This window comes from Sinocyclocheilus anshuiensis, unplaced genomic scaffold, assembly GCF_001515605.1.
Source record: "Sinocyclocheilus anshuiensis isolate Anshui unplaced genomic scaffold, SAMN03320099.WGS_v1.1 scaffold1830, whole genome shotgun sequence".
Lineage (NCBI taxonomy): Eukaryota > Metazoa > Chordata > Actinopteri > Cypriniformes > Cyprinidae > Sinocyclocheilus > Sinocyclocheilus anshuiensis.
Window position 1 is genome coordinate 605,715 of NW_015546014.1, and position 18,245 is coordinate 623,959.

An 18,245-nucleotide genomic window follows, 5' to 3' on the forward strand; every position below is an offset into this window, starting at 1 on the left:
CTGTTAAACACAAAAGAAGATATTTTGAAGAATGCTAACCAAACAGGTGCTGGTAGCCATTAGATTCCAAAGTATGGAGAAAAAAAAAATACTATAGAAGTCAATGGTTACCGCCAACTGTTTGGTTACCAACATTCTTCAAAATATCTTCTTTTGTGTGTTTGTGTTCAGCAGAAGAAACAATCTCATACAGGTTTGCAACAACTTGAGGGGAGGTGAATGACAGCATTTTCATTTTTGGGTGAACTGACCCTTTAAGAGCAATGTGAGTTTACTTTTAATTTTTTTTTTAATTGATTGCCATCTTATCCATTATTTTGAAGACAAAATCTTTAATTTACAGTGCAACTACACTAAATTCAAAATTCTTAAAAATGAATTTCTATTACTTATTTTTACATGGTATCACTATCAGTGTGAAGCAAACTGTGAAAGTTCAGTGATGAACAGCATTCACTACAGACTTGCTTTCCACTCACTGATCTTTATATATAGACAACACTATCATCTTGTATTATATGATATTAGCTGTATTACAAACATTGTTCTGCAATGTTTTAGATCAACACATTCCTTCTTCAACTCGGGTATCGTCATTTCACACTTGCAAATACGACTTCTCTTAGTTATTCACGTGTTTGTAACTCACAATTAAGATATTTGTGACTCTTGAAGGACTCATACTCTACAGGAAGCAGGACTGGACACCCCTGATATAGGACTTTCCTAATTAGGATCTGAAGGCGTGTGAGTGTGTAATAGTAGGCGCTGTTGGAGGGATTGACTACAGTTATTGTGTTTTTGAAGAGACTAATGAAGAGCTGATACATTCAGAGAGAGACAGAATAATCCCTCAGGCATGAACATACATCTGTATGTTTACAGAAACTAGAGATCTCCATTACACACACACACACACACACACACACACACACAGTATATATTTATATTTATATAACTTATATTATATATAAATATTTTAATATAGAAATATAACATATTTTTCTGAAATATATACATGCATATGTGTGCATTTATATACATAATAAATATACACAGTACACAAACATATATTATGTATACAAAAACTTTTGGATTTTTTTCCCAAAATTATGAATGTGATTAATCGTTTGACAGCACCAATATATCAATCTATCTATCTATCTATCTATCTATCTATCTATCCCGTGGTTTACAGTGAATTTATAACAGCTAAGGGGGGTTTAGGCACTCCGCTTTGCGTCGTAACAACGCCCCTTAGCTGTTATAAATTCACTGTAAGGCCACGTTCACACAGCAGCAGAATACGTTGTCAGTCCTGTATTTGAGTCCTTAATACGGTTACGTTCACACACAGTATGGTTATTTACGGGTGTGACAACCGCATTCTGTAACCGAACTCGCACCTGTAAATGTTCAGGACTCACAACCGCATTCTCGGAACACACGCGCTGTGTGAACGGAACAGGACTGGACAGTTGTCTGTCACGTCATACAGTGCGAGAGAGAGCCGCTCAGCCGCACAAATGCACGTCTACCGTGTGTTACGTGTTTTCACATGTGTTTTCGGTAACTTATAGTGACGGAGAAATGTCAGTTTTCCACTGGAGCCGCTCCCGTCAGTTTTGTGTTCTGTGCGCGACTCAAATACTCCACTCTACACCCAATTTAAAGGATGCTGTCGGTTAATGAAGATTTGACGAAAGAACTCGTGGCTCGATTGGACTCTTGTCATGTCAGAAAGGGGGGACAGTTGTCTGTCACGTCATACAGTGCGAGAGAGAGCCGCTCAGCCGCACAAATGCACGTCTACCGTGTGTTACGTGTTTTCACATGTGTTTTCGGTAACTTATAGTGACGGAGAAATGTCAGTTTTCCACTGGAGCCGCTCCCGTCAGTTTTGTGTTCTGTGCGCGACTCAAATACTCCGCTCTCCACCCAAATATAAAGGCTGCTGTCGGTTAATGAAGATTTGATGGATGAACTCGTGGCTTGATTGGACTCTTGTCGTGTCAGAAAGTGATAAGACTTTCAGTTTTATGGACGTCGCCATCTTTGATTTTACTTTGGTCACTGTCGCTATGGTTACTGGTAAGGAATACGGGTTTGACTCCCGTTGCACGTTCAAACAGACAGTATTCTAAACAAAACTGTAAGCTGCTGTGTGAACGGGACATTTCGAGACTCACACCTGTTAAGAAAATACGGTTGTCAATCCCAAAAATTGACAGTGTGAACGTAGCCTCAACCACAGCTTCTTGGGGCTTATTGCTTTATTTTTATTGGCATGTATGGTTCCATAAAGAACCTTTAACATTTATGGAACCTTGCCAAGTTTCTTTACAGTCAAAAAAGGTTCTACATATTATTAAAATGTTCTTCAAACTATGAAAAAAAGGTTAACTGAAAGGTTCTTTGAGGAACCAAACATTGTTCTATTAATCACATTGCTGCGGAAACCCATTTTTGAAACATTTATTTTTGAGAGTATGTAATGAACCTCGTTTGCACAGAAAGGCATATTTGGCCAGAAAATACTGGTGATGGCAATTGAGTACACATGGTGCATCACTGTTCCAGCACATATAGTGTCTGAATAACCTGAAATGCAAGAAGTATTTGAATAAGCTGGAGGATGTTGTGCTCAAATACAGTGCTATAAATTTGGCAACTCTTTAGTGAGGCCCAAACAGAAAGAAATATCGGTCACGTAAGAGGATTAGCACAGTTCTGTCACTGCTTGTTCTCATTACTGCATCACCGATGCTCTGTTTTCACATGATGTCTTAATGGCTGAGTTTCTGTTGTGTGTCAGTCCACAGCTCATATGTTATGCTGCAGAATTGCAGGATCACGCTCCAAATTTGGCAAAGAGTTCTAATGATGTGCTGCATCTGTTCTGCTTTCTTAGGTTTTCTTGGATTAGTGCTGATGTTGCCACTCGGTCTGTGTTATAAATACGAGGGACACTGCTACACTAAACGACTGGGGAAAAGATGGGAGAAGTGATAGAGTTATTTCAGGAAATGATGTCACAACAAACAGCCATGCCATCCATCATCAGAGAACGGCTTTCCAAAAACATGTTTCATTTCTTGCTATTTAGCAGATTCCATTAAAAGCATCTCAAGCTAGATCCCACTAAGAGATTTTCCACCCAATCAGTGTTGGGCTCATTTACATCAGGTGTTATAATATGTGAAGGGGGAGAAATATCAGAAACAACTGTCTACTATCACCCCTCATCCATATTTGACTTTACAGTAATATCAGGGACAGTCCTCTCCAGTGACCCTGGGGTAAAAAGTAAAACTAAATGTTTAAACTAATTAATAACATAAACATAAACATAATTAATGTGTGCTTGTATGTATGCAGTCTTACCCGAGTGTGTGTGCGTATGTGCATTTTAAGGCCGTCGTTCTTGCTGAAGGCCTTGTCACAGTATGGGCACTGATACGGCCGCTCACCTGAAGACAAACACAACAAACATCAGACTGTCAGACAACTCACTGATAGACATCCACACATCCATCTGCTTAATATGAACAAACAAATGAACCATGTAAAGTAAACCATGTTTAAAAATAAAAAATAAAAAAACGTTGGAGCTTATTCTCGAGGAAAAAAGCGATACATTGTGTGCAACAGGTTTTTCAGCAATATTTTGGTCATGTTTTTTAACGTTGAGTCCTTAAAAATGTAGAATAGGTGATACAGTAGGCTTTATAGAGTTAATAATCAATGGCCGGAGAAGAAGATAAAAATTTTTACCTCATGATGCATATCTGGACCATAGCAATATGCTGTGAGAGCATCAAACAGATGTCAGTTTTCCAAAAAGCAGTGACCATGACTTTGAATTTCAGGTAATTAGACTCTTAAAGCCCTTTGGTGCAGACATGGAGCTGGTGACAAAACACCACTGACAGCAATAAAAGGAACGAGGTGGCACTGATACGAAGAGAGATGGTTGTTCCATCATAACATACATACAGATCCGACCATGACAGCAAAGCCAATGATGGCATGCAATTCAGTTATTTGGCTCCATACTCAAAACTAGAAGCAAGACTGGTAAACATAGATTGTGATGTGGCATGTTTATTTGCGGGTTGTTTTTTTTAGTAACATAGTCAGTTACGTCATTGTTCAAGTCAGTTGGTTTTGAAAGAACGCCACTGATCCCCATCCGAGCAGCAGTGCCAGGACGGTTTCATTGGAAAATGAACGCTCTAATTGGTGATCAAGGCACATTATGGCTTCATCATCACTCCTAAGGTTCTGCACCACTGGAATCAAAGCTTGGAAAAACTGGAATCTTCTGCCTCTTTGGATCAAGAATGTTTTGATGCCAGGCATAATTCGGCTTTGGAACTGAGAACCTGGCACAGAACACAGGAATCTGCATAATGTTAAAGGCTCCAATATGTTGCGGGATTGAATGCAGAAAGTAACTGTGTCATGCACAGAACCAGCAAAATAAGACGGATTTGATGACTTACTTTGAGAGTTAAACTCTGCACCTTCAGGCTGGATATCTTTTGTAAAAATTTGTTCCGCGTTTTTGATCACAAATGTCTTTTTTAGCCCAAGATCAAGTACAGCTTGACTGGATACATGGATACAGCTGCATATTGATATTTCATTATGCAAACAGGGCAGCCTTTAATCTTTATGAATGGGAATATATATATTTACGATTTGGCCCATGGAGGGTCTAGATATATGCTTTCTGATCTTTGACTACATGAAGTCTGGAATAACGTGTCCACAAGGAATCTAAAATATAAAACAGGATTTCCAAATCAATACTTCGTGTGTCTTTAGATTGCCAGTCTTCCTCTCCAGAAACGTAAAACACACAGGGTTTTTGTGTCTCTATCTCCACCATCTTGAACCGCAGAGACCTGCAGTGGGTGGAGCCGGTTAAGCCCCGCCCCTCCGTGGATCAAAGCGTCGCTGGGCTGAATGGGAGAGATGCTATCTGAGCGCGCTCAGTATCAGTACAAAGGAGGAGTGACAAACTGTCAATCAGAGAGTGGACAAACACGTGGGTCTGTTTTAGATAAAGCTGATCCTGGCTGCAGATAGCAGAGCGGTTATGACTGCAGCGCTACAATCCAGCAGTGTGAGGTAACAAACACCGCTGCACTGGAGGCCCAATTCAGTGCTTCTGATTTTGTTTAGTCAGAAAAACGCTACTGATTATCATAATATGGAAATTGCATTGCAAGGTCAATATATTGTACATTACGATAATTTAGCAAAATAACAATGTCTTAGACAGTGTTGTCAGTTAACTAAAACGAAAGCTATTAAAAATCATCAATTGAAAAAAAAGCTGAAATAAAATAGAGAAATATTTGATTAAAACCTATGAAACATATAAAATGTTTAAAACATGTTTAAATGGCAACTAACTTGACTTATTTTAGGTACTAAAATTACTAAAACGAAAAAAAAATAAATAAAGCTAAATAGAAATATTAAAACAAAACAAAAAAGTTAAACAAAATTACTCAAACCTAAAATAAAATGAACATGAAAACTGAAAATATCAAAATAAAAGCTAATTCAAAATATTAATAAATACCATATAATAGCAAATAAATAATACTAAAATATGCAAAAATTCAATGGTCCTCAAATCTTTTTTCTTCAGGATACAGAATGCACATTGGATATCACTATAGCAATATCAAAACTATTAACAGTTTATTATACAAAATAAATGTAAAAAAAAAAAGTCCATATTATTTTGATCATGAATCATCCAAATTTCTTAATATTACCATGAACTGCAAACACCTAGCAATATGCCAAGATCATAACATTATTGACATGTTTCAGTAGAGAATGTAGCTGTAAATGGTCTTTACCCTTAAAATAAATGGTCTGGATTTTATTTTCTGGTTTTAGTTAAAATAAGACAAGCTTGCCTTATTCCAATAACAATGTTGCACTCTCTGCATAGTTTAGCACATTTAAAGCCATTCCACGGAATTACATTGATTTATTTTTGTATTTTTTCCTCATAATCAAAGAACATGCAAAAGATTTTGTGTCATTTCTTGAGTGTAATTACAACATGGACACTACAATATAAAGTGTGATCAGACAGTGTCATACTTTAAATAATCTTGTTGAATTTGCAATAAATGAAAATGGGACATCTCTCCATAGATTATGGCCTGTTTCACACGGATGTCTGCAGCACATGTAAATGACGCTTTATTCATTTCGGTGCCCATATTAACAGAATACACTATTCAAAGAACAGTATACAGTAATAAAGTTACATTTTGCGACAAAATATTTGTTATATAAGATCTACCGCTTTACATTAGTATACTGTATGTATGCGAATATAGCTGTATATAATATATGCAACTATATATAGATTGTGTGATCATACAGTTTTTACAGATACTTTACTTTATGTCACCTATAGTGCTCCTTTCAACCAAGCAGAGAATAAGTACACTGTGCATTATATATTACGAATCGCGGTCTGGCTGATTTATTTCTAAAATCAAGACTATGCAGTGTAAAAATCAAGTTCTGCATGATGTCAGCAAAATAATTTCCCGCATTAAAAAACAGAGCTCCGTATAACTGGAACAGCGAGAGATAAAAGTCAACTCACTGGCACAGCTTCTGTTGCTCTGGCATGTCGTATAGGAATTATCTAGAGAGTTTCAGAAAAGACGTAAAATATCAGGCTCACAGAACCGTGAGATCCAGCCGTCACCAGCAGGAAGCAGAGAGAAACCCAGGCACGTGAAATAAGCTCTATTTTCATTACGGGCCTTTCTGGGCTAATGAAATAAGGGTTTTCTGGATGGAGAATGGCTCCCTTCGGAATAAGTAATGCGCCTGGCAATTGGAGCAGCCCCACAGAGAAACGTTAAATGGCAAAACATAACTTAATAAGACACTGTCTTCAGAGAGATGCCAGCTGCTGTGTTCCTGTGTGTGTCCTGATTGTGCAACAATCCCATTTCTAATTGGCCTTCTTGTTAATGCAATCTCTTGAGGGAATAACTGTTGGATTCAAAAAGTCGTACATAGATTAATTAGATAAACGAAGAGATTGGTGAGGAAAACTTTTTGCTGCCCTTTGAATAATAAGGTTAATTAGTTCAGCTTCAGGGGGAATGCACACGTAAGATGTTCATTAAACACGAGAGCGCTCTCCAAACGAGTCTGCCGAGACGCTTCAAATGAGCCGTTGTGGTGCTGATTTGATGGTGACAAGCTTTCCTCGTACTTCCAAAATCTGGATGCAATGCACAGTGCAAAACCCATGTAGTCCACCAAGCTCTCCGTAATGGAATAATGGCACCTTCCTCATCCTCCAAAGCATTTCTATAAATGGTTTTAAGACAAATCTTGAAACTTGTCTTCACAGCTGCATCTCAAAACCACGTATCACATCCCCATCTGTCTCTCAAGATCAAGTGGTTTTCTCCTTTGGTTTGTATTTGGGTGTGTATTTCTGCCATCAGGAAACGTCGTCACCCTGTAAAGCTATTTATCACCACTGCGTCTTGCATGGCTTCATGCCCGTTTGAAACTTTCATGAAGAACGTCGGTGTCGGTTTACAGGTCAGCGTATTGACAAACAAGTCAATGTACTTCACAGATGTTCTCGGGTGCATCAGGAGGAGCTCCGTCATTTATGTAACAAGTAGGGTATTGGGTTAGAGCTGGTCTTAGTCTCTGTAGAAGACATTAGAAGAGGGATCCAGCGAGATAGTGTTCAGTCTGGACCCTGGGTCGAGGGATTTGAGCATCTGTCAGGTCTGTAAAACAGGGATTAGCTCAGGACAAAAAGAGCCTGTGCTCTCACGAGCAGATGGTATTGAGGAGGACCGTTCCTGGCTGAAGTTCTGCCTCCTCTTCCACGGTCTGATGCAATATTGTCTTATAATAGGAGTCTTCGATGCATGGCGACTCCTTCCCTTAGGATGTTGGTCTACACTGAGCGCTGGGTTCACCTCTGATGTGAGAGCAGCGTCTAGCTCCACTAAATAGTGTGCAGGGGTGTTCGTACAGCACAAGGTTCTTGCAGTTGAGTTTTAAAGAGCCTTCATTCTGTTCAATTTGCACTATAGTTGTTTTCGAAAGCCAAAATGTGTCTTGTGTGAATGGTCCCTAAGAGTGTGAGTTGCCTTTCATGTTTTAGATGAAGAGAGATAAATGGCAGATATACAATTCTAAAAATCTAATTTTGGTTGATAACCAACTTAGTACCAATGTATTTAACAAATATAAATGCATATTATACTGTATATACACCTTTAATTTAAAAATGAAAAGTAAAAAAGGGTTGGTATTTTCTTTTTCCCTAAGGGCCTTACTAGGGGCCCGTGATGCAAATTAGCATATGCTATACTCTTTATGTACAATGCATATTTTTAATCTTTTTTGGGCTGGTATCATGCTTTTTGTACTGTCCTTATCCAAAAAAAAAAGTACAAGCAGCACTTGAGCCATATGCAGAGAACATAATATCACGATTTACATCAGGGTGGTCTCTTTTGGCATGGGCTGGTAAGCATCCACATAATATCACGCTAAAAAATACCTTAAAATACTTTAGTGTTGTGGCAGTGCGTTGATGCATTTTCTTCCAAAACTGTGAAAATCTACTTGCTTTTTTGATTTATCGAAAGGATCACTATCCGAGTCTCTGGTGTGTGTGCATGTGCGGAAAGGCCGCTAACTGATTTAGCATGTGTTGTAATGCGACACCGTCTTTGTGTGACCCGAGTGTCTCTGCTCTCTTTCCAGATCCCCGGCGGTCCCCTGTGGCCCCAGACACCCCCGTCTGCTAATCGATCCGTTTGGCACCCCCCTCGTGTGAGAGTGAGTGTGTGTGTGTGTCTGGTGAACAGATGGTTGTCCCTGTCACATGCCGAGCATTGTGCTGGTGTTACGGGGAGATCTTTGTGGCTCAGGGCCTTCAATATGAAAGACATTAGGCCTGTCCATCACACACTCCATCCTGGCTTCCTCTCATTCCAACATTCAAAGCAGGTTAACACATTCATACACACACGGACTGGAAATGTAGGCCTGAATGCCGCTGGGTATGGACCAGCAGACTGGAACAGTGCTGTAATACAATATTGATCGGTTTTGACCGATAAGTGATTGACTTTGATCAGTCACAGACACACCCAATCACTTCACACTTGACCTGGTGATTACTGACAGACCTCCACAACTAATGCTGCGGCCACCACACAGTTAAACGTTACCATGTATGCGCTGTGTTCAGTACATGTACACGCATGCAGTTCGAACACACAATGAGATGTGGCAGGATGGTCGACAAGTGGGATTATTTTTGGCTAAAGGTGATTTAAATGATATGAATTACAGTAAGTGTTTTGCTTAATTGGTGAAGGTTTTTGCACGATAACAGTCTGAAGGCTGTTCGTTTAACGAAAGCATTCGGTTTCACATGCGATTTGTCTGTTCTGACCAATGTGAAAAAAAATTAAATAAAAACAGCAGACAGGCTAAATGAAAATTCAAATTCATTCTCTGAAAGTAGGTGGCGCTTATTGAAAATTAAGTTATGATGTATATCAAACAACACCAAGAAACACTAAGTACAGTGACAACAGAGCAGGTTCTGGATTCTTCACCAAGTTGCCACAGCAGTGGCTCTGATCATGTGACCAAAAGTGTAAATCTTATTGGTTAGCCAGCTTTTTTTTGCAATGCAAATAAAAAAAGATTAGAAAACTTATCTGTGGGAAAAAATAAAATTTGTCGCACTGACAGCAATCAAATGTTTGTGCTGTCTGAACAGATCCTTTAACAGCTGTTCATTCAAATGAAAAAGTTTATTGCACCGAATTTTTGCGCCAAAACATTCATTTTGTGAACAAGCCTCAATAGGCACAATTGCAATTGTTACATGCACATCTTGAAACTCTTTTTCAAATGAGTTTCAAAGGTGTTGCAGGAGTTGCAATTTAATAACTTTAAAGCTTCATTACTATGGTAATTAAACCATTTAATATTAAAAATTCAATTAATTAATTGGCCGTAGCATTGAATTTCGCCAGTTTTCAGCGTCTCATTACTTTTTACAGGAGTCTCGTTCTATTCTGTTACGTCCAGCTGTGTGAACGGCTCCCAAAACACTTCTAATGTGTTATTTTGGACATTATCCTAAACCAGCATAATTATATGTTAAACAGCTTGACGAATCCTGACCTACTTCTACTGATTCAACATATGATTCATGTACTGAACTGCAATTTCTACGTCAGTGCATCATTACAGTACTTCAATAAAACCATTAGGCTCCTTTTACTTGCTGTGCCACTAACAAGGCAAAAAAATTGTAACACTTTACTTAAAGCTTTTATGTATAACACATTATAAAGGGTTATTAAAGGGTACAATGCATTATAATTATTTATAATGTGCATTGTGATACATTATATCTTGTCGTAAATAATTATAACCAAATTTAAAATGCATAGTGTAACTACGTAATTGATAAGTGTTACAATGTACTAACTGTGGTTACAATTTTTCATGAGACTGTACAATACATTATAAGGTGCATTAAAAAGCATAATTAATGCATTAAAACTATTTTTATAATCCATTATACATAAAGGCTATATATAGATACTGTATATATCACAATAAGTCTTATAGTAATGCAATGAAATTGAAAAGGAGGCCTACCCAGTGACAAGGAAATATTTACATTTTTAAATAAATAAAGGAAGTTATAACTATTATTAAATTAAAGGAAAATGAAAAATGAGAAAGAGAACAAATGTGTGTGTGTGTGTGTGTGTTCGTGTTCTCTTTGTTCTTATAATTAACTTTACGTTTTTGGTGGGTTGAGATTGACTATTATTTTTCGTAGCATGAAAAACTCTGGAAGCCCCTAATTCAAACAACTCTCCAAATAATCAGTGTTGAAAAAGCATAGTTTTGCATAGTCCTACTCCCAGCGCTGTCGTCAAATCAATCAACAGTGGCAGATACAGTAACTGAGGAACGATATTTCCCAAACACATCTTGAATCTGAATTCATTCAAGTGGAAAAAGCTGCTCTTCTTCTGTTGTTTGGATCCAGCAGTAGGCAGTTCAGTAGAGATGTTTATATCACACACATACATAGTCTTACTGGACTGGATGGGTTTCACTTTCCAGATGTGAATGGACAGTGTGTGTGTGTGTGTGTGATTGTCTAAGTGTGCGCTGTTAGACTACTGTGAGGACACAGGCTCCTGCAGCGAGAACATCCCAAAGAATTACCCATCACTACACACACATACTCGCGTGCCTCGGCTTCCTTTAGCATTACAAGATACATGTGCAGAACTTCCTACAGCTGTGCTGTAACATTTCATACTGCTATCCTTCCACATCTGAGCACCATAAACCTGTCACTCCAGCCCTGAGATAGTACCACTTTGTCTCCTCAAGGTTTAATTGTTGCGTGAAACCATTTATCGGATGGAAATCAAGTGAAACCCTGTCCTAAATCAAGTGAAAACCTTTTAGCGTTTCATCGACAAAGTCTTGGGCTTGTTCTGGCCAAGAATGGCCCATTTTGACAGGAAGAGATCGTCTGACTGACCAGGGGTGCAGTTTGCATAACTATCGTTATCCAACAATGGTTGCCAATTCTGTTGTCAGCAACATAGCTTAAAGGGATACTCCACCCCAAAATGAAAATGTTGTCATTAATCACTTACCCCCATGTCGTTCCAAACCCCTAAAAGCTTCATTCATCTTCGGAACACAATTTAAGATATTTTGGATGAAAACCGGGAGGCTTGTGACTGTCCCATTGACTGCCAAGTAAATTACACTGTCAAGGTCCAGAAAAGTATCAAAGACATCGTCAGAATAGTCCATCTGCCATCAGTGGTTCAACCGTAACGTTATGAAGTGACAAGAATACATTTTGTACGCGAAGAAAACAAAAATAACGACTTTATTCAACAATTCGTCTCCTCTGTGTCTCTCCGCATCACTGTAGCGCCAGTTTGGAGAATATCCGCTGAACGCAAGCACCGTACACTATTCTGTGTCAGCCGCGACACAAGGATACGTTTTCTACGTGTATTTACGCTTTGATTTGAACGAAAACAGCGCATCCGTGCAGCGCGGCTGACACAGAATAGCGTACATTGCTTGCATTCAGTGGTTATTCTCCAAAATGGCGCTACGGTGATGCGGAGAGACACAGAGGTGATGAATTGTTGAATAAAGTTGTTATTTTTGTTTTCATCACGTACAAAAAATATTCTCGTCGCTTCATAACGTTACGGTTGAACCACTGATGGCAGATGGACTATTCTGACGATGTCTTTCATACTTTTCTGGACCTTGACAGTGTAAGTTACTTGGCAGTCAATCGGACAGTCACAAGCCTCCCAGTTTTCATCCAAAATATCTTAAATTGTGTTCTGAAGACGAACGAAGCTTTTAGGGGTTTGGAACGACATGGGGGTAAGTGATTAATGACAAAATTTTCATTTTGGGGTGGAGTATCCCTTTAATGATTTCCTGTATTTCCCAAAACTATAGCACCAAAAATTCAAATGGAAAACATTTTTTGCAGCGAATTGTTGCACCTGTTAGCATTTTGAAACCATTTCAAAGAAGTTGCATCACTAAATTAATCACTTTAAAGCTGCATGACTACGGCAATTAAACCATTTAAAATTAAAAAATCAATCAATTCATTGGCAGTAACGTTACATTCGTTGTCAGTGTCTCTTGAGTTTTGAAACACTGAATGACCACAGTTGTGACTAGCCAGTTTTCAACAATGGATGCTATGGTAGTTAAGCAGCAAGTTGTTGTATAGGAAACACATCACAATTTGTTTTGTTTTTAAATGTTATTCAGGGCATAGTTTATTTATAAATCAGTCATTTATAGCAATCTCTGCGTATGGCTTTCCACACAACACTGAAGAATGATCGGAAATTGTGTTTAAACTTTGTGGTCAGAAGTTCCATCTGTCCAGAAGTAGTAAGCTCCGACTACTTTACAGACATTTGTCTGACAATGTGGAATATGTTGTATGACTAAACTAAGAAATACCTTTCAGAGATTTCACGCCATGAACCTCGCAATCTGTGACAAATCCTGGGATCAGTTTTTCCTGAGAAACGCTTATTCTAAGACCAGTATCCTGTAAACATTACTTTGTTTTCCAGTGGACTGATTAAAACCTGTGCACGGTGCATCCCGACCAGCGGAAATTATGTAAAGCCAGCCTATTAGACTGGAATCAGACTGGATTTTAATAAAGCTATTGTGATTATTGTGTGCGGCATCCATCAAGTGGTCAGTGAGCGGCCCAAGGGCAGAGTGTGGAAACCCACAATCCTGCTGTTTTAAATGGATTGTAATCTGACTATATTGGTGTAGTACCTCCCTGACCCTGTTCTCTAAGATAAGTGCAAGATACAGAGTTCTGGTAGAAAAGAAATGTGGATAAGGAAAACATGATGCCTTTCATCTGGCAAGGCTTTCATCAGATTATTATTTAGAGATTAGACAAGTGATATATTTGTCAAATTATTATTATTATTATCTTTAAATTCTAAGACATAGGTCTTCAATCCTGCTCCTGGAGGGGCCACTGTCCTGCAGAGTTTAGCTACAACACTAATCAAACACACCTGAACCAGCTAATCAAGGTCTTCAGGATCAACTGGAAAATCACAGTGCAGGTGTGCTGAAGCCGGTTCGAAATAAAATGTGCAGGACAATGTGTCCCCATGAACAGTGCTGAAGACCTAGAGCAGGGGTGTCCAATCCTAATCCTGAAGGGCCAACATCCTGCAGAGTTTAGCTCCAACTTGACCCAACATATCTACCTAGAAGATTCTAGTATTCCTGAAGACACTGATTAATTTGATTCAGGTGAGTTTAATTGGGGTTGGAGCTGAACTCTGCAGGACACTGGCCCTCCAGGAGCAGGATTGGACAGCCCTGACCTGGGGTCTAAGAGGTTTTCAAACTGGTGTCCGAGGGTGCTAAATAGTCCTTGAATAACACGATTGTGTTTGTAGGACTGTCAAAGATAATGTATAAGCTTTACAATTTAAAGATGAATTACTGTTATTTGGCCCTCTAATGGTTGAGGCATAAAACTGCAAGTTACAATTTTCGTGTTCTTGTAATTACTTGAATTGGGCTTCAGCTCAGTGAGGAAGAATATGAAGGTTTGAGGCATACTGGTGCACCCATGGTTACACTTTTTATTAGAGCAAATGTCAATGACATCAAAACTAGTTCCATCCTAAACATATGTAAGTAACGTAAAAGAGACAGATAGATATATAGAGAAAGAGATATCTGTTAATAATGTAATTTGGCCTGGTAACTTCCACTGTTGTTCTAAAATAAATAACATAACACAAGTTATGTAGCGCTGACATACGACATAACGTTCGAGGAAGAAAAAGGCCATCTCTAGGCTGGTTTAAATATAAGGCTCTGAGTTTCTCAAGAGTTTCTCTCAACATCCAGTCCAATGTTTATACTTTGTTTTAACACTATTCTGTATTGCATCTTCTCTACTGCAGCTTTAAATCGGTTTAACAACAATTTTATACCTAGCAAATTTGAATATTACTTCAATAGTGAATCTGAATTAAATAATTCTTTACAAAGACAGTTTTAGAAAATCTACATCAAATCCCATCCCTAAGTGGCCTGCTACATTCAGTACAACAACATAAGCAACAGAGGTAGCCAGAAATTCGGTGGAAACAAAACCAGACAGGACGTAGGAGAGACAGGACAGAGTTTTGTGAAAACGTTTCTAGTTAATGTTAGAGAGGTTGTTCAGATCATGGCTAATGTTTGGTGTCACTTTCACCTACAACCATCAATAGCATGTGCACTGACCTCACGGCTGAACTACTTTCACTGATGAGGGCACTAGACTAATGCGGCTTGATCTGTCCTGAGGGCAAATACATAGGCTTTTCCACACACACACACGTACACACACACCTTACACATCTTGGCCGTACAATGGCTCTTTTCAGTTTTGCGTAAATGAGATGTAAACCCAGGGCAACTTTAGCTTCTTCCAGGCCTTGACACCTCACATGATGTCATTCAGCCCTTCACATTCCATAAGTGTTTCCTTTAGGTCCTCCTGCATTCCTCCTGCCAATGGCACCACACTAACCCAGCAGAGCGTGCAAACCAAGACTAATGCATACATGCAAACAGAACATCCATTCACGCCGGAGTCCTTGGATCTGTTTGGACAGTGTTTTTAGTTTGACCTTTAAAGAGAAACACCCATTCCGTCTTAAAACAGCCCAGTCTCCATGCGCTTTGATGTTCTGTACTGCATTTGGCAATGTGACACATCAAGCCGAAGGTTGCCTAATGTTGGGTCAGCGTTGAGCATCTGTCGGCTTAGTTTTTGGTGTGTGTTTTGCACCAATGGCACAAGTCAGACCCCGTAGGCGGCTTTCTGAGACAGATCGCTCTGATTGGCTGTTCAGCTTACCAAACCAGTGTACAAAAAAAAAATGGAAGCACAAAATCAACTAGTCGAGTCAAAATGGCACACATTTTTCATATCGACAGTCCTAGTTCTGGTTTCTATTTTTGAATGTTGAATACAGACTACTGCCATCTGCTGGTATGGAGAGTTATTTAGACTTTGCAGTGTTTTCAAGCAAACATTTTTGACCCTGATGCAAGTGAACACCACAGTTAGCTTTCGTCGCTGCTCTTTGATGTCAGTTTGATGTGTCTATAGGCTTTTAACCTGTTAACTTTCAGCTTTTTTTCCCTATTACATATTTTAGTAATTATCCTAAATTAGATAGCTTAAACAGAATTCATCATGTGAAAACTTTTGAAATCAGACATTGCGTTACCAATGAAATGATACTTTAAATCCTTTTATCGGGCCCCTACCACTAGTGGATTGTGTCAAGTGTGATATTACAAAATTTACTACAATGTTTTAGAATCAAAACATGACAAAACACATAACATTTGTTCTCAAGGTTCCATATTTGATGACTATTTTGTGATAAAAGTAATATTGTGACAGCAATATATAAATACATAAAAAATCATTGGAGTATGGGTGTCAACCAGTGACTATTTTTGGTATAGCGCCTAAAAATCTCACAGGAACCTAATTTTTTGTGATATCAACTTCAAATTTGAAACATAATTTAGTTATACATATTGCTTCAAACTTTTTTAGCAATTCTAGATTCCAAAATATTTTATACAATATTTATTTTATATATTTTTATTACAGCACATTTTCTTTACAATAAACTTGAACTCATAACTTTTGTACACTTATTTTCTTTGAACACATTTAACATTTAAGTGTATTTTCATGTCTGGGGGGATTAAATGCACACTATAAAAATGGCAGGTTACCAGTTAAATAAACTTGAACTCATAACTTTTGTACACTTATTTTCTTTGAACACATTTAACATTTAAGTGTTAGCTTCTTCCAGGCCTTGACACCTCACATGATGTCATTCAGCCCTTCACATTCCATAAGTGTTTCCTTTAGGTCCTCCTGCATTCCTCCTGCCAATGGCACCACACTAACCCAGCAGAGCGTGCAAACCAAGACTAATGCATACATGCAAACAGAACATCCATTCACGCCGGAGTCCTTGGATCTGTTTGGACAGTGTTTTTAGTTTGACCTTTAAAGAGAAACACCCATTCCGTCTTAAAACAGCCCAGTCTCCATGCGCTTTGATGTTCTGTACTGCATTTGGCAATGTGACACATCAAGCCGAAGGTTGCCTAATGTTGGGTCAGCGTTGAGCATCTGTCGGCTTAGTTTTTGGTGTGTGTTTTGCACCAATGGCACAAGTCAGACCCCGTAGGCGGCTTTCTGAGACAGATCGCTCTGATTGGCTGTTCAGCTTACCAAACCAGTGTACAAAAAAAAAATGGAAGCACAAAATCAACTAGTCGAGTCAAAATGGCACACATTTTTCATATCGACAGTCCTAGTTCTGGTTTCTATTTTTGAATGTTGAATACAGACTACTGCCATCTGCTGGTATGGAGAGTTATTTAGACTTTGCAGTGTTTTCAAGCAAACATTTTTGACCCTGATGCAAGTGAACACCACAGTTAGCTTTCGTCGCTGCTCTTTGATGTCAGTTTGATGTGTCTATAGGCTTTTAACCTGTTAACTTTCAGCTTTTTTTCCCTATTACATATTTTAGTAATTATCCTAAATTAGATAGCTTAAACAGAATTCATCATGTGAAAACTTTTGAAATCAGACATTGCGTTACCAATGAAATGATACTTTAAATCCTTTTATCGGGCCCCTACCACTAGTGGATTGTGTCAAGTGTGATATTACAAAATTTACTACAATGTTTTAGAATCAAAACATGACAAAACACATAACATTTGTTCTCAAGGTTCCATATTTGATGACTATTTTGTGATAAAAGTAATATTGTGACAGCAATATATAAATACATAAAAAATCATTGGAGTATGGGTGTCAACCAGTGACTATTTTTGGTATGGCGCCTAAAAATCTCACAGGAACCTAATTTTTTGTGATATCAACTTCAAATTTGAAACATAATTTAGTTATACATATTGCTTCAAACTTTTTTAGCAATTCTAGATTCCAAAATATTTTATACAATATTTATTTTATATATTTTTATTACAGCACATTTTCTTTACAATAAACTTGAACTCATAACTTTTGTACACTTATTTTCTTTGAACACATTTAACATTTAAGTGTATTTTCATGTCTGGGGGGATTAAATGCACACTATAAAAATGGCAGGTTACCAGTTAAATAAACTTGAACTCATAACTTTTGTACACTTATTTTCTTTGAACACATTTAACATTTAAGTGGATTTTCATGTCTGGGGGGAATACATGTGCACTATAAAAATTGCAGGTTACCAGTTTTTCAGAAAAGTATTCAGAAGAATTTGAATATAGGTTATGAGCAAACACGGAAGTGATTAAAACTGCAATTCATCGACTGCCCGCTAGAGGCTGGCTCCAAAAGGCAGTCAGTCCCATAGACTCCCCATGTTAAAATGCCCAACTTTACAGAAGAAAAAAAAAATTTTTACAGCCTGGTACAAAAAGTGGTTTTGGTCTATATAGCTAATTTTGCCCTTCATGACAACTGTGAGGGGGGTGAATTTTTTTATAACTCATCCGTTTCA

At 38.2% G+C, this 18,245-nt stretch overlaps 1 protein-coding gene across 1 annotated transcript in view; it reads right to left on the reverse strand.

The window, feature by feature from the left end:
- LOC107698519 (PR domain zinc finger protein 5-like) overlaps nt 1–18,245 on the reverse strand; it is an 80,931-nt gene that overhangs the window by 6,836 nt on the left and 55,850 nt on the right. The window contains exon 16 of the mRNA XM_016499541.1: nt 3,385–3,470. Coding sequence (XP_016355027.1) covers nt 3,385–3,470 — 86 coding nt within the window. The remainder of the gene's footprint in view (nt 1–3,384; nt 3,471–18,245) is intronic.